The sequence below is a fragment of the Macrobrachium rosenbergii genome, chromosome 3, assembly GCF_040412425.1.
Source record: "Macrobrachium rosenbergii isolate ZJJX-2024 chromosome 3, ASM4041242v1, whole genome shotgun sequence".
NCBI classification, from domain to species: Eukaryota; Metazoa; Arthropoda; class Malacostraca; order Decapoda; family Palaemonidae; genus Macrobrachium; species Macrobrachium rosenbergii.
Genome location: NC_089743.1, coordinates 60370057 through 60394137, shown reverse-complemented (window position 1 = coordinate 60394137; position 24081 = coordinate 60370057). Strand labels below are relative to the sequence as shown.

General features: G+C 38.9%; 1 protein-coding gene across 2 annotated transcripts in view; it reads right to left on the bottom strand.

Annotated features, from left to right (window-relative positions):
• The window catches only part of LOC136856150 (S-phase kinase-associated protein 1), a 70277-nt gene that overhangs the window by 21945 nt on the left and 24251 nt on the right, over positions 1-24081 (bottom strand). For both annotated transcript variants that reach the window (XM_067133819.1, XM_067133827.1), the window contains one exon: positions 17821-17923. In XM_067133819.1, coding sequence (XP_066989920.1) covers positions 17821-17923 — 103 coding nt within the window. The remainder of the gene's footprint in view (positions 1-17820; positions 17924-24081) is intronic.

The following is a 24081-nucleotide window of genomic DNA, read 5'->3' as shown; positions in this document are numbered from 1 at the left end:
TATGTTGCTATGATGTTCTGGGGTATATGTGTAGCTTTTTGATAAATATCTTAAGGGTGTGGAAATTCTTGTTTTATTCATAGTCCAAGGAGGAGGTAATTTTACCATTGAAGGCAACTGCATATTTATATTCAACGACTCAAACAGTCTTCTAGCTCTAAGAAGGAAAGGTGGTGAGTGATTGTTTATAAATACATCTCTTAATTCAAATATTTTTTTGGTTGGAGAATCACTTGTCTGAATTCTCAAGGCACTCTTCATTGTTACAAACTCTCTATGGAGAGAGAGTGGTAGTTCACCACATTAAACTTGTAAAGATGAGGTTGGTGATGATCTTGAGGCTCCTGAACATATTCTAAGGACTTCATTATGAACTGGGTCTAATGTTTTCAGCACTGCATCTGATGCTGAGACATATATGTAAAGGCTCGCGAAGGTGACCTTTGAAAAGTTGGGTCAGCTATTCGCAGGGTCCATTTTCACTACACGCAGCAGATAGGAAACTGCTGAAGCAATTCGCATACCACAGGAAGTCGCAGAAGGCTCCTTGGTGACAAGACACGGGCTGGCAAATGCGTTTTCAGCAAAGAACGTTCTAGAAGCTGAACCAGTTACAAAATCCGGTTTTTGAAGGATGCTTCTTAATAATGTATGGTGTGTACGTGTACTTCGTGATGCCTCGAAGTACAGAGGCGTGTCTTGCCGAACTTTGACCTCGAATGATGTCATACAAAAGTACGTTCGTTTGTGCGTTACATAATGAATATAATGGGAGGAACCGTTGTTCGAATCGGACTTGTGAGATCTGATTCTTGTGTGTCTGAAGATGTGAGTGATTTTTCACATGGAGACTGTCCCAGAGGACTTGTGGAGTGAGTAAGAATTCATATACGTTTTTAGACTTTGTTTTTCAGAACTGTGAACACACGGTATCTCCTGTGACAGTGGAAGATGTATTTCTGCAATTTTTTACATTTTATGATTTTTAATGTGATGTTTGTTTTTTTCACAAGTATTTCTGTTCCACTCCATTCCTATTCCTTTTTCCTCTCTCCCTCCTACGAGGATGAGAGTGGTATGACATTTGAGATGACCTGTTTTAATTGATTGACGTGTTCATGTTTTGACAGATGAGTTATTTTCTGTAATTGGGGGTTTATGATTTTGGAGCATTATTTCCTCAGATGATTTTCTGATAGTTATGTGAAACATTGGATTTCATTCTTCGTAATTTTTAAGAAGTTATTTTTCGTTGTTTTTTTGTCAATAAAGGGTTTTAGTTTTGTACTTAGTATCTCATTCCAGTAGTCCTTAGATTTTAGTTAGGGAAAGATACAACTGATGAAGTAGCTCACGCTACATGCTATCACACAATGTCTTGGAATAAGCGAGATCAAACCTCTGTTCATAAAACAGAGACTTAAATCAAGTATAGGCTCAGAAATGGCCTTTACAGTTTTTGGTGGCAGCGTAAAAGGTAGCGTAAAAGGTAGTTAGGGCAGTTAGAGGGTGTTAAATAATTAGGCATGTATACGTTTCCGAAGAGACATAAATTAGTATTGGCATCTCAGGATAGGATTTTGTGGGAGTCAGCAGTTGCGGGGGCGAGCTGCGAGCATCTCTCTCGCTGGCTAGTGTTTCGTGAAGAGTGTTTTGGGTAGGGGGTAAAAACAGTGATATTGTGCAATAATTGCGATATTAAGACCGCTATGCGTGTTAAAACACGTGAAGACGCGCGAGTGTTTTTTGTTTCTCTCTCTTCGCTTGATGGAAATTTGCGCGCTGCTGACGTAAGTGTTGTGATGTTATTTTTTTTTTTAGTTGTGTTAATGTGAAATTGTCCTTTTCGTTGTGTTGTAACTGGTGATAGGGACAACTGTATGTTTTTTGTCGAGTTTTAACTAGTATTTCGGTTGCAACGAGTGTGTTACGTCATCACCACGGTGACATAGTAATTGCGTCACGAGTTTGGGCGGAGCGTCGTGCTTGCTTTGCCACGCCTAGTGAAGCGCTGAGCGTATTATGGTGTGTTGTATTTTTTTTTTTTTTTTTATAGCAATCTGTGGTACGCATCGGCGTGTATTATGTAAGGGTGATATTTGGTTGTTGGGTTATTTCTGGGAACTTCAATATTTGGGTAGTATCCTACGTGATATTTATGAGTTGAGGGGTGCAAAACAGTTTATGCACAAGTGTGAATGCACTTCTTGGTTTTTGTAGTCACACACGTATGTGCGTGTGGGTATGTGTGTGTGAGTATGTGGGCAGAGCGCTTGCCTTTGCTTGAGTGACACTTTCCGTTTGGACAAAGGGAAGTGTTGATCCAGCAGGTTTTGACATTGAGAGATTTTGATGCAAACCTCAAATACATTGAAGGTAAGCATAATGTGGTTGCAGATGCATTGAGCAGATATTTTCCGGTCGAGGATGAGGGAGTGCAATCCGAATCCTGTGTGGGAGACGAGTAAAAGATTTGGTGTCTAATGTCTCTGATACTAGTAGTTCTGAGATATCGCATGTAGAGGACATACACGTTTCTACAGTGCATACTTCGGGGAGAAATAGTGAGTCGGCAGTCTCACGAGAGATTGTTGTTTGTGATATTGAGGGTAACGCCGTGTGTTATATTACGGGTGAAAATGTCACTTGGGACATACGCTTGCTCGAACAAAAGCAAGATGAAGATAAATTGTTGTCAGATGCTAAGGCATTTCTTAGGGGAGTTTCACCGAAGAAAGGGTATAAGTTGCCTTTTTCTGGTCTAGAGTTGGAGAATAATTTATTGGTGAGGAAAGTTAAGTATAACTTGCAAAGTACTCGAAGCATGGGTGAAATTACACAAATCATCGTGCCAGAGAGTCTAGTACCACAAGTTCTAGACATTGTACATTGTAAATTTGGTTCTCCTCATTTAGGTGTGGACAAGACGTATGAAAACGTCAGGTCAAAGTTCTTTTGGAAAAATATGTTTTCCGCAGTGGAGGCCTTTGTAAAGAGTTGCGCCGTTTGCAATGCGAATAAGCCGGTGACGACGGTGTCGTGTCGTTTGGGTTCATATCCCGTACCACATAGGCCGTTTCAGAGTGCATATGGATATTCTGGGTAACTTCTCAGAGTCCGCTTATGGTTATAGACATTTATTAGTAGTTGTTGACGAGTTAACTCGTTTTGTTGAGATTTTCCCACTGAAGTACAAATCAGCTGAGGAAGTTGCTATAGCGTTCTTTAAGGGGATAATTTGTAGATATGGTGTTCCTGAATGTCTGATCACAGACAATGGTAGGGAGTTTATTAATAAGACTTTAGAGGGTCTTGCCAATTTGTTGGGGATAAAGAAAGTATCTATAATCCCGTATAGACCTGAAGCGAATGGGTTATCTGAGAGGGCGAATCGGAAAGTAATCGAAGCTTTGCGCATGACGGTGGGTGGTTCCGATACACATTGGGACAGATCTTTGGATGAAGTGCGATATAGTATCAATACTATGACAAATGACACAATTAAGATATCTCCAGCAGAAGCTTTGTATGGGTACAAGTTGAAAGGACCTTTTGATTTGTTGCCAGAGCGAGTTCAGGGTGATGTTACGGTCACTTCGTTGATAAATACAGCGAGAGAAAGATTTGCACGTATCAGTAAAGAACTTGAACTTAGTTCGCGCGCAATGGTAGAGAAAAGTAACGAAATCGAGGGGAGTAGCTTTTTCGATGGGTGATAGAGTGTTTGTTAAAGTGAATGTTGGAATGATCTGAATTATAAATTAAGTCCGAAGTTCCACGGACCTTTTGAGATTGTAGAGATCAAAAGAGGGAATAGACGAGTTACTTTTTGATATGACTGTCGATATGACCGACTCACGGAAAATACCACTCCCTCGAAATGGAGAGGTTGGAATAGCTTCACCGTCCTCAACATATGAGAAAGCTGTCAACGTTACTTCTGCACTGTGGTGGGACGATCCAGAACTTTGGAGAGATGTCGGGCAAGATGTCTTCATGTTGCCGTACTTTCGAGGAGACGTTGGGCTGGCGCAAAAAGGATTTGCGAGCCATTCATTTTCGTCGGATCGCTGGGAGACGCAAGAATACATTCAGCTTGGACTGGTGCAGTCGCAGGCCTTTCAGCGTGAGGCAGTACCAGGAGTGAAATCGTCTAGATTAATGCGTTTCTTGAATGAACTGGTTGTGCTATAATATCTGTGTTATAAGATATATATAAGTTTTGCACCTAGACATTTTGAGGTGGGGTCCACCTCAGGTGCATGGACCGAGTTATCTGTAAAGGCTCGCGAAGGTGACCTTTGAAAAGTTGGGTCAGCTATTCGCAGGGTCCATTTTCACTACACGCAGCAGATAGGAAACTGCTGAAGCAATTCGCATACCACAGGAAGTCGCAGAAGGCTCCTTGGTGACAAGACACGGGCTGGCAAATGCGTTTTCAGCAAAGAACGTTCTAGAAGCTGAACCAGTTACAAAATCCGGTTTTGAAGGATGCTTCTTAATAATGTATGGTGTGTACGTGTGCCTTCGTGGCGCCTCGAAGTACAGAGCGTGTCTTGCCGAACTTTGACCTCGAATGATGTCATACAAAAGTACGTTAAGTTCGTAATGCGTTACATAATGAATATAATGGGAGGAACCGTTGTTCGAATCGGACTTGTGAGATCCGATTCTTGTGTGTCTGAAGATGTGAGTGATTTTTCACATGGAGACTGTCCCAGAGGACTTGTGGAGTGAGTAAGAATTCATATACGTTTTTAGACTTTGTTTTTCAGAACTGTGAACGCACGGTATCTCCTGTGACAGTGGAAGATGTATTTCTGCAATTTTTTACATTTTATGATTTTTAATGTGACGTTTGTTTTTTTCACAGGTATTTCTGTTCCACTCCATTCCTATTCCTTTTTCCTCTCTCCCTCCTACGAGGATGAGAGTGGTATGACATTTGAGATGACCTGTTTTAATTGATTGACGTGTTCATGTTTTGACAGATGAGTTATTTTCTGTAATTGGGGGTTTATGATTTTGGAGCATTATTTCCTTAGAAGATTTTCTGATAGTTATGTGAAACATTGGATTTCATTCTTCGTAATTTTTAAGAAGTTATTTTTCGTTGTTTTTGTCAATAAAGAGTTTTAGTTTTGTACTTAGTATCTCATTCCAGTAGTCCTTAGATTTTAGTTAGGGAAAGATACAACTGATGAAGTAGCTCACGCTACATGCTATCACACAATGTCTCGGAATAAGCGAGATCAAACCTCTGTTCATAAAACAGAGACTTAAATCAAGTATAGGCTCAGAAATGGCCTTTACATATATTTCACTTCCGTATTCAATGATAGACAACACTGTTGCTTTATACAGTAGAGTTAGGGTATGTCTATCAGCTCCCCAAGTAGTGTTTGATAGTTTTTAATTAGATTTAATGCTCTTTTACATTTAAATTTCACATATGTTATGTGAGCTTTCCAGTTCAAGTGTATATCATAATAATCCCAAAAACTTTGCTGTTTGGCTAATTTTTAAATCTTTCTTCACCTTCTTTTCCACTTTTTAATTTTATAAAAAAATTACTGCTTGAGTCTTTTGTATGAATAATTTATTAAAGCCTACAGATGAGGCCCATTCATCTATTTTTATTATAGTTTTATTAATGATTTGATCTGCGTGTTTAAAGTGAGATGCTGAATAATATCTGGCAAAATCATCCAGATACAAGTTACTTTTAATTACAATAGGTAGATTATTACTGATGTCATTTATTGCTAAAGAAAACAGTGTGCCACTAAGGACGGTTCCTTGTGGAACACCATTTTCAAGTGGAAATGTACTTATCAATACATCATCAATTCTCACTTGAAAAGTGCATTTTGTCAAAAAGTTAGAATAAACCTGGGTAAATGTCCATGGATGCTGTTTTTATGTACTGTTTTTAATATTGCATAACTCAGTGTAGTATCATAAGCCTTTTCAATGTCAAAAAAGACAGAATTACTAATTTGTTATCGTTCAAATCCTCTACGTATGTGGTCTTCTAAGTGAGGTAGAGAATCCAATGTAGATCTGTTACATTGTGACCCAAATTGAGTGGGAGTCAAAATTTTATTTCTTGAATGTGCCATATTAGTAATAATTTACCACTTTCTCTAGTAATTTGCATAAACAACTTGTTAAAGAAATTGGTATGTAATTGTTTACATTACTGGGATCCTTTCCAGAAATGGGGATAGGAATAATTATAGCTTTATGCTATTCGTCCAGAAATAAATTTAGATGCCATAGGTGATTATAAAACTCTAATAAGTACGACTTTGCCAAAGGTGCCAAGTGGCAGATAATTTCAAAACAAATATTGTCACCTCCAGGGGCAGATTTATTGCTGTGCAACAGAGCAAATTCCAACTGTTCCATATTAAATTTTCTATTATATATCTTTTATGGTTTCAAAATTTATTTTTATTAATTCCATACTATTTTTATTTGCGCAGAAGTGTTCATCTAAATTTCTATCACTACCTACGTTTGCTAAGTTTTCTCCTGCTACATTGCTTTTTTTCTTTTGGATCAAATATTCTTTTCCTATATTTTAATATGGCATGTAGAGGCAGTTTAACATGGGTACCATTTATTTTCCTGGATTTTTCCCAGATTTTTGTATGGGAGTATTATTAGAGAGATCTGATACATATTTCCTCAATGAAATTATTCTTCCTTGAATTAAGTCTTTTTTAAATTTTGCAGATATTTTGTTATACAGAGGTTGTAATGTATCAATTTCTAATAATAATATAATTTTTTGTATATTTTCTTCAAATATCACTAATGTTTTATTTATTTTACTGAACTTTCTATTCAAATGACCTAATTGTCTTCCAACCCACTTGCTAGGACTGAGAGTATTACAACAATACAATCATCCCCACCCTAATCATATCATGGGCAGAATGGATAGAATGCCGAGTCCTATCCCCAGAACAAGACCCCCCTGGAATCAGTGGTTTGGCCCTAAAGAACAGTTCTGCCTTTAAGCTATCAATCTGATATCTCTCAGGTCCAAACGTTATCGGGTAGTTGATGGTCCTACCACAGTTCCCACTATTTAGCTTCGGATATAAACCCAATTCCCACTATGACATCTTTTCCTATTTATCAGGTCCAATAAATAACGACAAACTGTTTACCGGTCCCAAAAATTGATTACTGGCACCAATAAACTGCCTACCGATGCCGATAACCTCCTTACCACTGCCAAAAATCGCTTGCTGACACTGGTAAGCCATCTACCAGTACCAATAAACCACCTACCAATGCCGATAAACACCTACCGACTCCGATAAACACTTACTGGCAACAAAAATCGCTTACCGGTGCTGAAAATCTGGTTAACAACATTGTTAGCCAAGCATCGTAAAACAGAAAAGCCATTAACCGATGCTGCCGATAGGTGGGAACTGTCTGTACTGTATATCATAAACATAAAAGTATGATAAATTTTAAAATTAATTCGTATTTTTCATAGCTAATAAACCTCTGGTCTTAACATAAGGATAAATTCTTCTAGCGCCAGCTGGAAACCGGTAAAAATCATAAAACTGTTGAACAAGGAATTGGTGGCAACAGGGTTTGGCCAATGGGATGAGAGAAAAGGCATCAGCAGACCTTCTCTCGCCCATGATGCCGTGACGCATTCAGTTTCTTCCAGCCCAGGTAACCAGGCTGAGGGGAGGCAAGAGGTGGGCAGTATATGTTAACACCGCAGGTTTGTTGACTAAGAAAAATACTAATTAATTAAAAATTTGTCATTTGTTCATATGCGGAACAAACCTGGGTCTTAACTTAAGGATACACTCACTTTTGGGGGGAAGAAAGAAAAGTCATGAACCGACTGGAGGTTCAGCACACATGGTCTCACTTCCTGGATAAGGGAAAGCATACGAAGGAGGCTTAAGCCTCTGATCTGTTAGACAGATTGTTTATCAAACAGTCAGACTACTGGGCTAATACACAATATGAAGAGGCATTGTATAAGATTAAGTTAAAGAACTGTATCTGTTAAGACAACAAACCTATGTTAGCCACCAATTTCGTTTGTTATCGTTCCTCTCTCCCCTTATTAGAGAGAGAAAGGAATAGCTTCTGAGAGTATTTAATTTGTGTATGAATAACATATACTCAAACAGAATGACCACTCACTCACCTGTACCTAACCAGTTCCAGCACATAATGGACTAATCTTTTCACTGCCTGCCAGTAGAGAAGAAAAGAGGAAAGAGAAAAAAAAAAGACCAGCCATCTCATTCATTCTCACTTTCACACCATCATCTTAGGTAAGATAAAAACTGTCCTGCCATGGGCACTGGATGAGCTACACAACTTGTTAAACAGCCACCACTGGACCCAAGGAAAAAGTGTCCAAGGATCTGTGGGCAATGTCCCGCAGATAGAAAGGATGTGAAGGTGGTTTGACAAAGCCAAGCACTAGAGGCTGAAGAAGAACTATAAGCATGTCTGGTGACCTCACAAAGCCAAAAGGAGATGGTATTCTTGGACACTTCTTTCTTGTTCTGGCCTTTGCTAAAGAAAAGTCTTTGACACCCAGGTCTGAGGTGACGAGCCCTTCTAAAGTAACTATGCAATTTGTCTGGATTGTTATCAACAAAATCTCCCAGAGAAGGTATTGAGAAGGACTCAAACCTGTCACGACGTGCTGAGGGATTCTGAGGCTTAGTTACAAGTTCGGAGACAAATTTGAAGGCTACGGACCCCCAACCCCTCGTGTATTTAACACTAAAAGAGAGGCCATGAAGTTCATCCACTCTCTTTGATGAAGCCAAGGCCAGTAAGAAGACCGTCTTGAGGGTCAAGCTGCTGTCTGATGATCGTCATAAAGGTTCATGTGGAGCACGAGTGAGACTGCTTAGTACTAGAGTCAGGTCCCAATTAGGTGGTTTAAGTTCTCTAGGAGAACAAGACTGCTCAAAATTGAGCAGCATCGACATTTCCTATAAAGTAGACAGGTTTACATCTTTCAAACATAGGACCTTGCCCAAAACAGCTATGCAGCCTTTGATGGCAGACAAAAAGATTTTTCTCCCTATGGAGGAAAATAAGGAAATCAGCTACCTGCTGATAGGAAGTTCTGACCAGAGAGGAAACCCCGTCGACAACACCAATCACAGTAGACGGCCCATTTTCCCTGGTACACAGCTGAGGAAGATCTTCTGAGATAGCCAGTCACCTCTGTTGCTGCTCTGCGAGAAAAGCCTCTCGGTCACAGGAGATACTGGGTATTCTCCAACCATGAAGAGATATGGATCCTATAGATTGGTGAAATCTCTTGATGTGAGGTTGACAGGTCTGGGAACCACTCTGAGTGAGGCCATAGGGGAACTACTAAGATCATCCTGGGATTCTTGGAAATCATTACCCTGTTCAAGACTTGACAGATCAGGCAAAAGGGGGGGAAAGGTGTAAACTTCCAGATTGTCCCAAGGATGCTGAAGGGCGTCCTCCGCCACAGTGAAGGACTATGGAGCCAACAAACAATAGACCTCTAGCTTCCTGTTGAACCTTGTAACGAACAGGTCTATCATGGGCCTTCCCCATAGTTGGAAGAGACTGTCCACTATCTGCTGATGCAGAGATCACTCTGTCCCTAAGGCCTGAACCTGACAACTTAGCTTGTCGGCCATTACATTACTCTTGCCTGGAATATACCTGGCTAAGAGGTAAAAGTAAAAGTACTGCCAGTGAGTGAAGTTGGTATGACACGTTACAACAATTTACTAATTTTCAAATATTAATATTAATGTAAACACAGTAAAATATCAATAAAACATAATATACTCTATTATCATATTGATCTATTATCACTTATTATCGTCCAGTCTCTCTCTCTCTCTCTCTCTCTCTCTCTCTCTCTCTCTCTCTCTCTCTCTCTCTCTCTCTCTCTCTCTCTCTCTCTCAGCACTGTACATATCCTTTAATGAAATATTTACTCTCTCTCTCTCTCTCTCTCTCTCTCTCTCTCTCTCTCTCTCTCTCTCTCTCTCTCTCTCTCTCTCTCTCTCTCTCAGCACTGTACATATCCTTTAATGAAATATGAATTACTGTATCATAGACAAAAATATGAAACTAAAACTCCAAGAAGTTCACAAAGCATACAAATGAGTGTGTGCATACATATATGTTATAAAAAAACTGTAACATACATGTGTCGACACGTACTCATTCGTGTGCTTCGTGAACTTCTTGGAGTTTTAGTTTCGCATTTTCATGTTTATGATACAGTAATTCGTATTTCAATAAAAGAGAGAGAGAGAGAGAGAGAGATACAACTCATAAACTCATACACTAAACAGTACGTACACAACGCATCCGAGTTACAAGCCGTGTGGCTGGTTACTTACATCCTTCCTGTCTCACCCGAAAGTGAGTCAGCTGACGACATAAAGCATCTGTGACTCAACAAAGGGGAGACAGGAAAACAGACTGAAGAGACTCAGCTGTGTCGACACAAGTCGACTGGGCAAAAGAAAACAGGAAATATTGGGAGGCAGGGGGAAGAAGAGTTATGACTCTCCTGCTTTGCTCCCAGAGTCAACAGACTTGAGAGCATTCCCATACGACATCCTTCGAAAGCCAAGTAGCTAGAATAATATCTAGCTTGGAAACAACAGAAGATACTGTAGCCATGGTAAGATGAGAAAGAGAAACATTAATCGTAGCAGAAGTAAGAGATTCGCTGACAGCTGAAGAAAAAGCAGGCAAAGACCAAACAAGTGCATTTCGATGGAGAAAGAGGAATAGGCTGGCAGACTAGAATTTACAATGAGCAATTGAGGAAGAGATTTGTTTAGCAATGAACTGAGTCAACATCACTTCAGAAAATTACAACTCACTACAGACACATTATATCAATAACACTATCCTATATAATTAGTCTTGGTGCTAACAACCTTATATGAGGTGCTGATGATGGTAGAACTTGCATACGTTGCATTGAATAATGTTTTCCAAATGGTGGGAAACAATCTTTCAGCTAACGCACTAAACAAGATTCCAAGTGTGAAAAACAGAAAGGCAAGTGACGGAGGGCACAGATGTGGAACAAACATGCTTCTCCAATGACAACAGGTGGTCAAAAATACCACCAAAGCTGAGCTGGAGCTTCCTGTCAGAAAAGAACTTACTACTACCTCCCTGAGCTTGCTCACCTCAGAGATGGATAGAAAGACACCCACTCTGCTGCACCTGTGAGAATGCCCAGGTATTTTGTCTGCTAATTTGGAAGGAGCTCTAATTTCTTCCAGGTTACCACATTCCTTAGTCTGTAACAGAATGAGAGATGGTCTTTGTTCTAGAGCAACTGCATCTTGGAATGGAACGCAATGGGATGGAATATGGGACTCCTGTGAAAGGAACAGGAGCATCTCCAACTGTAAGTGCTGCTGCTACAGGAGGATCTACCTCCCTAGAGTGGGATAAACAGTAACAGTGATGGCAGCAGCAGCAGAACCCCCTTGGCTAAATTGAAGTGTTTGAGGAACACAGTGAAAGACAGACTACCCTGGATGTTCAAAGATGGCACATCTTCTGCATGTACCCAACCTAAGATGACTGTATACCTGGAACTTCAATATAATCAAGTGCAGTAGACAGTGGAGAGTGGAGTACAACCATTCAAGGTTTACTGAAGGAAGAGATCAACCTGGGTACCTAACTTATCATACAAGGACAGAGTATGGTAGGTGCACTTCCTTCCTTCCATGTGCACCCTTCTCCCCACCCCCAAAAGACTGAGGGAGAGTGTTATGTGAAGGAGGCAGGGGAAGGGAAAAAAGAACTGAAAAGGTTCAGAAGAAACACTGGGAAAGTAACCTCCCCCAAGGAGACCGGTAAATGCTCCCCATGATTTTTCTTCTCCCTCATAAACCTCTCCTACTGGGAGGGAGACCAACCAGTGCACTCCTTACATGGAGAGTGGCAAGAACAAATTTGTATGGTTCAGTGCCAACAGAGATATAGAAGTGCCTACACAAATGCTCTTATCCCTTAAAATGCCCTTTTTTCTTCTTTTTGTCCACTTAGGATAAACTAGACAAACACAAAAAATGACACATTTTAAAAGTATAAAAATCTAAACAACCTGAGGCTTTACAATAGGAATATGCTTCAGCACAGCTCGAGACCAGCTGTTTAACTTTAAACATGGTGGTTGAGTATGTACAAGCAGTCCTCAGATATTGGCAGGGGTTCCGTTCCAACAGTGTGACAATAAGCCAAAATCGCAGTTAACTGAAAATTGGAGATTTTTGGCGCTTATCGACACCAATAACCGGAGGTCGGCACCACTAATAGGTATGTATCAGCACCAGCACCCGATTATTGGCGCCGATAAGTGGAAATCAAGCCCCCCGATAACCGGGGACTGCCTGTAGTTGTCTACTGACTACGGGTGGGAGTTGGCCCCACCCAGTCAGAACGCATTCACTTTTGGCCCAGGGAGCAGAATGAGGGGTAGCTTGAGGTGGGCATTTAACTTGTAAAGACCTCAGGTTTGTATAGTTAGGAGAAATACAAATTACTTTTAAAATTTGTCATTTGTTCCTACACAATATACAGACCATCAGTCTTTACAATAGTAAGACCTATTTCCTTGGTGGGAGGATTCTGAGTAAGTTTCTGAACTGACTGGTAGTTCACCTTCCTGGTCATAAGAGCAAAGGAAGGAAACCATGCCTCTGACGTGTTGAACATAAGTGTGAAGAACTGTGTTCAACTGACAGACTTCTGGACCTTTCGAATTTATGTGTGTGTGTAGGCACATTGCTTCAAAAGAGGTTTGGATGATCCCCGTGTGTCGGAGGCAATTTAACTAGAGGTAACCAATGGGTCGTTTTATCATCAGCCCCTCTCTCCCCTTGCTGGAGAGAGGGGAGGACTTGCATCTAATAATCATCTGAGATTATAGACAGGGTACTGTACTCAGTTATGTAAGCTCACCTGCAAGACCCGCCCAACCAGCACGTGACAGATGGCTACTTGCCTCTCTCGGCAAGAGAGGAAAGATAAAAGAGCGAAGGGAGGGAGCCAGTCCCCCACTCATATTAACCCTTAAGGGACAGCATAATTTATCAATGTGCAGCACCCCAGACTGGGAAAACTTTGAGGTTGGCAAAATAAAAAAAAAATCACATCAATGGAAAGAGAATGACACGTACATTCACCCTGTATAAATAAAAAAATTCTAAAAAATTTTCCCTACCTTCCACGAGAAGTTGAAAATGACTATTTACAACTCCTTGTGGGGCCTCATTTACAAGACAATTGTAAATTTTACCAACTTATATATATTTTTTCTAATAAATAAGTTTTTTGGATTTTGTAAAATTATTATTACTGCTCACACAATATCAAAACAGATAAGAAATAAAAGCAGTAACAAATTTTTTGCATATTTGTTGTAAAATATTCACATAAATTTACGAGAAGGAAGATTCAGTATCTTTTTTTTTACTTTTACATGCTTTTTCTAATATTTCTTTGCAATTTTCTTTGTAAAATTACATTTACAACCGACATACTGTCGTAAAAGACAAAAACAAAAAACAACGGCAACCCCTTTGTATATTTACAAGCAAATTTACAAAAAGACTTACGCGAGAGAGAGAGATGCCGTACCTTCCACCTTGAAGTCAAAAGCATTACTGATACTGGGCTACTGGCCTAACTCTCACGTCTGTATAAAAGTTGCCATTAGTGAATTTATAGCATACAGAAGTATTGGCACCTTTGTTTCAAATCATTATTACCATAACAGATGTGCGTAATTCTGCTTCACACTGAAGCTCAATCCGTCTACCTCCCCAAACCTGTTTTACTTCACACTGAAGCCCAATCCGTCCACTAAGGGTTAATTAATGAGTGTTGTTTTGGTGGGAAGAATGCTGAGAGGTGGGACAAAATCATTCTCACACCACTGTTACACTGCTAGGAATAATGCTGATAGACAGCACAGAAGCTTCTTTGTATGAGAGTGCCCTCCTGCTGGGAAGAACACCACTAGATCATACATTTTATATATAGAGGAGTGCTGTTCTGCTGGGAAGAATGCCAGATTATACAAATTCTTATTTACAAGAGTTGTTCTGCTACGAAGAATGCTGAGAAACTGTGCAGAATCTCGTTAACATATGGCTTTGCACTTTCTGAGTATCAGGTCATTAATGACTGCATTATTATATTTATGATACCCTACTCAAAGCTTTTTTTTTTATTAGTGTTCAATACACCATTTTCAAAGGACTTTGAACACATCACTGTGCAAGATTTCAAGTGAAAAATATATGACAGCATTGTGATTTTTGTAGTGAATATGAGCAAATGTATAACTACCTTCAAGAGTTTTTAGTGTACTGAACAGTGAAAAAATGTTGGCCAAGTTTAGACACACACACAAGCTGAAAAAAGTAAATAAGATCCTGGCTCCTGAAATGAATTTGGATACTGTGATAAACCAACAAAACAACAAGATACCTATGATTTTGCTACTGTACGGTACTATACTTGCACAGCTTCACTGTCATCAGACCTGACAGCTAACAAAAATAATGATGAATAGACTATCTGCAATTTAGGGGGTGATGGTTTGTAAATCTCACACACATACATCTTGTATGATACACAGTACTGTACTCAATTGAATTTGGAGCACAAAAATTATATAAGCTGACTAAGTGGGTTGGTTATCACTTGGAATCAAACATTTTTGTTACTGTATTTTCTATTTTATGTATAGATTTACAGTGTATTATTCTATGACTGATCATAATGGAATGCAGCCTAGTTATAGCATCAGGCCCAATCATAAATGTTTGTAGGACATAAACAGACTTCCAATACTGAACAGGGGTGAATACCAAAAAAAGCCAGATGTATGGAAAATAAAATTCCTATGTCCCATTTAGTCCTTAACCCTTAAACGCCGAGCCTCTATTTACAAAAACGTCTCCCGTATGCCGGCGGCGTTCGGTGAGTTAGCGCCGAAGCGGAAAAAGTTTTTTTTTAAAAATCACAGCACGCTTAGTTTTTAAGATTAAGAGTTCATTTTTGGCTCCTTTTTTTTGTCATTGCCTGAAGTTTAGTATGCAACCATCAGAAATGGAAAAAAATATCATTATCATATATAAATATTGGAATATATGACAGCAAAAAAAAAAAAACATAATTGTATACAAATCGCGCTGTAAGCACAACGGTTAAAGCTAATGAGTTAATTTTTTTTAGTTGTATTGCACACTAAACTGCGATGATTTTGGTATATAACAAATTGTAAAACGATCAAAGCAACACAGAGAAAATATTATCACAAAATGATCCATGAATTCGTAACGCGCAGACATAAAAAAAATGTTTTTTTCAAAAATTCACCATAAATCGAAATATTGTGCTAGAGACTTCCCGTTTGTTGAAAAATGAAGCTAATTGATTGAATATTACTAGACTGTAAGTATTTTAGCTTACAATTGCAGTTTTCGACCATTTCGGTCGAGTCAAAGTTGACCGAAAGTCGAATTGTTTCTATTTATCGTGATTTATATGAAAATATTTCAAAACTGATAAAAGCTACAACCATGAGTTATTTTCTGTTGTATTGTACATGAAATTGTGCACATTTTCATATATAAAACTTTATGTAATGACTAATATAAAACGGTGCAAATATTACGACAACGAGACGAAAGAATTTCTGAGATGTTAGGCTGAGTTACCAAAGGCCGTAAGGAAAATGTTTTTCAAAAATTCACCATAAATCGAAATATTGTGCTAGAGACTTCCAATTTATTGCAAAATGAAGGTAAACGATTGAATATTACTAGAATGTAAGAGTTTTAGCTTACAATTGTGTTTTTTGACCATTTCGGTCGAATTAAAGTTGACCGAAGGTTGAAATTTTGGCAGTTATCGTGATTTATGTGAAAATATTTCAAAACTGATAAAAGCTACAACCATGAGCTATCTTCTGTTGTATTCTACATGAAATTGCGCACATTTTCATATATAAAAGTTTATGTAACAACTAATGTAAAACGATGCAAACATTACGACAACATGACGAAAGAATTTCTGAGATGTTCGGCCGAGTTACCACGCGCAGACGTAAGGAGAAAGTTTTTTTTTTCAGAAATTCACCATAAATCGAAATATTGTGCTAGAGACTTATCGTTTGTTGCAAAATGAAGGTACATGATTGAATATTACTAGAATGTAAGAGTTTTAGCTTATAATTGCGTTTTTTTACCATTTCGGTCGAGTTCAAGTTGACCGAAGCTTGAAATTTTGGCAGTTATCGTGATTTATATGAAAATATTTCAAAACTGATAACAGCTACAACCATGAGTTATTTTCTGTTGTATTCTACATGAAATTGTGCACATTTCCATATAAAAAACTTTATTTAACGACTAATATAAAACATTACGACAACGTGACGAAAGAATTTCTGGCGCGGACGTAAGGAAAGTTTTTTTCAAAAATTCACCATAAATCGAAATATTGTGCTAGAGACTTCCAATTGGTTGCAAAATGAAGGTAAATGATTGAATATTACTAGAATGTAAGAGTTTTAGCTTACAATTGCATTTTTTTACCATTTCGGTCGAGTCAAAGTTGACCAAAGGTTGAAATTTTGGCAGTTATCGTGATATGAAAATATTTCAAAACTGATAAAAGCTACAACCATGAGTTATTTTCTGTTGTATTGTACATGAAATTGCGCACATTTTCATATATAAGACTTTATGTAACGGCTAATATAGAACAGTGCAAAAATTACGACAAAATGACAAAAGAATTTCTGAAATTTTTCGGCCGAGTTACATGACGGGCGTAAGAAAAAGTTTTTTTCAAAAATTCACCAAAATCAAAATATTGTGCTAGAGACTTCCAATTTGTTGCAAAATGAAGGTACATGATTGAATATTACTAGAATGTAAGAGTTTTAGCTTACAATTGCGTTTTTCGACCATTTCGGTCGAGTCAAAGTTGACCGAAGGTTGAAATTTTTTGTAGTCGACGTACGGTACGTCCACTTGGCATCCAACAGACAATTTTAGTCGACGTATGATACGTCCAGTAGGCGTTTAAGGGTTAATTATAAAAATATAATGTCTTACAAAATTAAGCTAACGCTGACATAAATAGTCAATCAACAACTAAATATATATACTACTACCAGTTCTTTCAATGTTAAATGTTAACAAGGTACAAGTTGCACTAAGATAAAAAAAAAGCTAATCTATCATAAAACTGAATCCAAAACCAAAACATGTAAAAATGTGCCAAAGTTTCTTTGGCGCAATCGAGTATTCTGTATGGTGTATAATGCTGTATGAAACTCTCAGCCATGGCCCAGTGGTGGCCTATGTTGTTGGCACCTATAGAAGGCCAAATGCATGATCATGGCTAACTTTAACCTTAAATAAAATAAAAACCACTGAGGCTAGACGGCTGTAATTTGGTATGTTTGATGATTGGAGGGTGGATGATCAACAGACCAATTTGCAGCCCTCTAGCCTCAGTAGTTTTTAAGATCTGAGGGCAGACAGAAAAAGTGCAGACAGACAGACAAATTGCCATCTCAGTAGTTTTCTTTTACAGAAAACTAAAAATGCATTTGAATCTACATTAAACAAATAGTATCAACTGCATTTATTATCACACTTGAAGGGCTACTCAGTACTATTAATTACAAAAACTGAACCAGTTACTATTAAATGGTCATAAAACAGACAGGCTTAAAAAAAAAAAAACTCTTACCTAGATCTTCCAACATAGTTTTGATGGTAACACTCTGTTTTGCTATTTCGACATCCACTTCAAAGGTGTCCCCATCACTACTCTGGAGCTTAATACTTGGCATCTGCAAAGACAAAATTGCTCGGGATAATAAAATTTATCATCAACAAACTTTTTCCACCTGGAAAGGTTTCAACTGTTAGCATGCCAAAGTGAAATAAGTTCTCAAATGTACAAGGATATACAGTAAGCCCAGTGTATTCGTGGGGGATGCGTACTGCAACCCCCCGCAAATAGCTAAAATCTGTGAATACTTAAAACCCTTCTAAAAACACTTAGAACTGCCTATTTTGATAGTTTACACACAAGAAAACCCCTCTAAAAATGCTTATACCTGAGTATTTTAATAGTTTTATCACAAAAAGTGCATTTAGTCATGAAAATTATATGAAAATACAGTAACTAGCGAATATTTCTCAGTGAAAAATGCCGCGAGTGGGTGAATTTTCCGCAAATAATGGGTAGATACGTTTCACAGAGAAATCCGAGAACACATGAGTCCTTGAATCATGAGAACGCGAATACGGGGAGTTTACTGTATAGCAAATTTCTAACGTAATTTTTTCTAGGATACAAAACTGAAGTTCTTTACATAGTATTTAGCTTGCAAATATGAGCTGGAACAGCTGTTTAACTTTCAGACAAGATTGTTAACTAGCCACAGGTGGGGGAAGCCCTGCCCACCTATCAGTATGCAGTCTGCTTTGCCTTCCAGTCCAGTGCCAGATTGAGGGGTGGCTGAGGGGCTATTAATGTGAAGAACTTCAGGTTTTTATATTAGGAAAAATACAAATTACTTAAAAAATTTGCTATTTGTTCCTACACAAATACAAGCCTTCAATCTTTACATAAGAGATTTATTCATTGGTGGGAGGAATCTGGGTACTCTCTGAACCGACTGCTAGGTTTGTCCAAGCTTGGGTGTTACCTTCCTGGTCTGTTTAAGAGCAGATGAAGGGGCCCTGCAAATCTAGCATACTGAACATATGGGATGTAACAGTTGCTAGACTTCCAGAACATCATGTAAAGGGTTTGTATGCCATTACTCAATCAGGCCGTGAGAACCCATACTCAAAGGATATGTAAAGTACTTTACTGTAACTTGTAATGAAATACATCAAGCACAAAAAAAAAAAAAGATACGGGGGTAGAGAGAGAGAGAGAGAGAGAGAGAGAGAGAGAGAGAGAGAGAGAGAGAGAGAGAGAGAGAGAGAGAAAACAATTGAGGTATCACCTACATTAAAGTCTACTCATACACATACTCCTTCCTTTTTTTAGGATTTTTATTTGATGTGATTCTCACTTTTATTTTTACTGTACAGTACTTCCTCATTTTAATCAAAATAAAAAACAAGAATGAGAATAGCATAAATAAAAATAAAAAAAAAGGGAAGGAGAATGTGTGCTATAGGCTTTAAAATTGGCAATACCTCAATTTTTCTCTCTCTCTCTGCACTGTGCTTGATGTATTTCCCATTTTTTACTTTTATGTGCTTGTCATAATTTTTACTGCATAAAAGATGAAAAACAATATTTACAACCCAAATGAGAATAAAACATAGCTGATATCACGTTTTGCCAACATCTGTGACAAAATTCATGATGAAATTTTCATTCTTTCAATTAATATTTTACTGTGAATATGAACATACAGTATATGAACAGTGCTAAAATATTCTCGTGTTCTGTTATGATATATACTACAGTGTTGATGGGGGATGCGTCCCACACCCCGCTGCGAATAGGTCAAATCCACGAATGCTTAAAACCCCTCTAAAAACACTTAGAACTGCCCATTTTTATAGCTTAAACCAAGAAAAACCCTGTAAAAATGCTTATACCTGAGTATTTTAATAGTTTTATCACAAAAAGTGCATCTATTCATGAAAATTATATGAAAATACAGTAATTAGTGAATATTTCTCAGTGAAAAATACCGCGAATGGGTGAATTTTCCGTGAATGATGGCTAGATATGTTCCACAGAGAAACCCGCGAATGCATGAGTCCGCGAACCATGAGAACGCGAATACGGGGGGTTTACTGTACATGTGATAATATATTTGAGTCAACTAAACTTGTACTGAAACAAATCACCGAAAAAAAAAGGAGAGAATGAGTGATACCACACTAAAACACACCTATATATGTACAACTTATAACACCCACAAAGTGTAAGAGGTAGAGACAGTGAACAAGCTTTCATGACTGTTATTGTCTTAAATGCATAACATTACCTAACATATCATGAAACACCACTCTGTTTATCATTGTTTATTGGCTGATACAGATATGTCATCAATTTAATAACATATGGTAGAGGGTGCATTGGCGGCCAAGCATTTTTGTTTTTGTACGCTTCCTCGTTGTTGGTGGAAATAAGTACGTCATTGTGATTTTCCCTCTTTGATGGCTGACAGGCATATGCATCATAAACATACCTTTCTTTAATTGGCTACATCCAGAAAGTAACAATGCACAAAATAGCAAAGAGTGTTTTCCCCTCTTTGTACAATTGTAGATGATCAGTTACTTGTTTGAACTGTTTGTGAGTGGTTTTCTAGCGTAATAATACATCCTAAGAATGTGGCTTTCATTGCAGCAACAGCAGCATTGCAGGTGTATAGTGCTGTGTCTCTTCTGTATGGTACTCTAAACTCACAACCATAGAGTGGAGGCGACATTCACAAGAACGACATAGATGATGATTGTCCAGCAACGAAAATCGCCGATTTCCGCTTATTGGTGCCGATGATTGGGTACTGGCACCGATACATACCTAACAGAGGCATCAATAACCGAAAATCGGCAATTTTCAGCGCTTTTCGGCGCCAGTAAGCCCCAAAAACTGCAGAAAAAAAACAAAAAAAAAAACCAAAATTGGCAGTTTTCAGTTATCATCACACCGTCAGAATGGAACCCCCGCCGATAACCGGGGACTGCCTGTGTATAGGAAAATGATACAGCTGTAGTACACCTACCAAAAGCTGTTGCAATTCGATGAAAATGACATTATGATAAAATAGTTTTATATATACTTACCAAGCAATTACATAGCTACTAGCTTTCCACGTAGCAATCTTAAGAATTCAAATTTTCTCAGTGGCACCACCATTGCTAGCGTAGGTAACAGGATCACGCCCACTTTCAGGACTGATAGGTACAACTCAGCAAGGAGCTTCAATTCGTTTGATGCCCAAATGTCCATTGCGGGGAGGAGGGTGGGCTCCGATTATGTAACTGCTTGTTAAGTATAAGTAGACGTAGGCGAAGCAGAAGAAGCAGGCTTGAAAAAGTCATGAAAGTTTGCCAGGAAGAACTTTCGCAAACTGGAGTAAGCTGACGAAGGGGTGGAATTGTGCTCTGCATCCGATGAAATTGGAGACATGGAAGAATCTTCCTGCAAAGACGGGTGCGGAAGCGGCGAGGTTGGCGCTGAGCCCTCAGCAGCTGGCGCCGAGCGGACTGATGTTGGCGTCACGTGGGTTGAAGAAGCTGAGTGTGGCGCTGAAGAGAGTGACACGTGACTGAAAGGAGACAGGCGCTTGGAAGCCCAAGACTGAAGAGAAGAGGTTGATGGACGCTTAAGAGGAAGATCAGAGGATCTAGGCACAAGCACTGGTCACTTGAAAACCTCACAGACTTCTGGTTGTCCGAAGGTGGAACGGTGAAGCCGCACGAAGGTTGTGACTGGCACTTGTCTCCTTATACCTCTTAACAGGAGAAGGAGAACTGTCTGCAATGGTGGAATGCCTCTTCAAACGCCTAGAGGTGACAACTCAGAGCTACTGGCGCGTCCTGCTGGGCGACAAGTCACCGGAGTCCAATGACAGACAATCAGCACTAACAGAGACGTCTTACCAGTAGCAGTCAGCCGCAGCCTGGGAATGGACAACAGGCTCGGTGGAGGGGCAACTACCCATGGACAAACCCCACCAGTCTCCCTTGGACCTCCGGTATGTCTTCTCCCCGGTGCGGGGGAGAGGGACAGGGACCTTCTTCTAGGAGCACTGGTGGTATGGGTAGCCACCACCTCATTATGCACAACACTGTCACTTTGCACTGCACTACTGACACTGGGAACACTGGAAGCCCTTTCCAGAAAGGCTTTAACTGGCATACCCAATTCCATTACCGTGCTTGCTAAATATTAAAATTTCTTATCGAACCTAGATTTAAGACTGGCAATGGTGTCGAGATTGGAAGCACGGGAACCTGGTAACGGAGTATGTGATAATGAAGTAGGAGGGCTAAGGACTGGATACAAAGCAGGGATCTGAGGAAAAAAAACAGCACTATCTCCTAACACAGGAGGAGATGGACCAGGAGCTACACTAGCCTTATTTTTGGCCCTAAGGGCCACCTTCCTATTTCAATTCCTATCCAAACTTGCTAAATGCGATATCAGTCACTTCTGCTCGGCCCAATCCTGACATTCTGAATAAGTAAGATAAATAGAGTAGCTCCTTGGTATACGAATTTAATTCGTTCCAAATTCCAATTTGTATATCGAAATATTAGTATATCGATCTGAATATTCCCATAAGGAATAATGGGTATTCAGTTAATTTGTCCCACCCTCAAGAATTTCCCCCATGTCAACTCTTTGTACCATTTCAACACAATTATTTTAAGCGCAAGCAGAATATATCGTTTATGATAACCATATTTAACAAAATAAATAAAAGAATAAAGCATTTCACAATAAAATTTAACATAAAAGATGATGCACAGCTGACTTGAGATAGGGGAGGGAGCATTTAGTTAAGAAGGGAAGGAGAAGAGACAGTAAAAACATGACTGTACTGTATGTACGTAAAAGCAGTAACAATTCACGTAAAAAAAATATAAGAATAAATTTAACAGTCATACAATATAAAAACAATCAAATGCAATGCAGTAACAATAAAAAAAATTGAAAGAGAGTCTTACCTCGAGCGAGTGTTCGGGACAGCGCTAGTGATGTAGTAGAGAGGTGAGGGAGGGGATGGTGATGGGTTACTGGGTGGGAGACGGGGGTTCACTTACCACTGAATTCCCAGATGTGCCACTGGGACCGGGCTTGGCTGATTTTTCTTTTTCAATATGTTTCACCTGCTTGCTATCACTTACACTTGATTCGCCCGAATCACTTCTTTTTGTTAAGGTAAAATACCTATCAAGTGACACTTGCTTTTTGCGATATTTAGCCCCACATCATCAAACATAGTGGTGCCATGTTCTGCTTCTGCGCGCCTTGGATTGTTTGTTTCTACAAATTTTTTTAAATTTTCCCACATTTCACACTGCTTAAACGATATTCTTGTTACTCCTACTGCAGTGTCTAATGCCTTTATTTCCTCTTTCTTCTTTAGAATGGTACATATTGTCGACATAAATCTGCCATATTCTCGAGCTAAGTCGGACACGTGTGCCAGCTTCATGCTTGGCAGTCATTTCTTACTTAACTTCAACAGTTAAAGACTCCTTTTTCTTCATCACTTCCTTAACTGGCTTCTTCTTCTTCTTCACATGTGGCATTGTTATTCCCGATTACTAATCACAATACAGTAAACCCCCCGTATTCGCGTTCTCATGATTTGCGGACTCGCACATTTGCGGGTTTCTCTGTAGAACAAATCTAGCCATCATTCGCGGAAAATTCGCCCATTCGCAGTATTTTTCACTGAGAAATATTCACTAATTACTGTATTTTCATATAATTTTCATGAATAAATGCACTTTTTGTGATAAAACTATTAAAATACTCAAGTATATGCATTTTTACAGGTTTTTTCCGTGTTTAAACTATCAAAATGGGCAGTTCTAAGTGTTTTTTGAGGGGTTTTAAGTATTTGCGGATTTTAGCTATTTGCGGGGTGGTGTGGGACGCATCCCCCGCGAATACGGGGAGTTCACTGTATAAGTTCAAAAATATGATGCGGTAAAGTTAAGCAAAGTCTCAGCCACAAGCAAAACACAAACATAAGGTACAATTTAGACTAGCACGGATCAACAAGTTTGTGGCAGGGTCACGAGGCAAGTGAGGTCGATTAAGGACTTTTCAGAACCTACTTTGACATTTTAAAAAAGAGAACCATCATCCCAGTTGTATTATTGCCTTCCCACTTGATAACCACTTAAAGCACCACATCTAGATTCCAAGTGAAATTCTCCTCCTTTCTAGATCTGGTGGTGTTGAATGACTTAATTAGGTCTGAAATATCCTGATTAGCAGAATTGT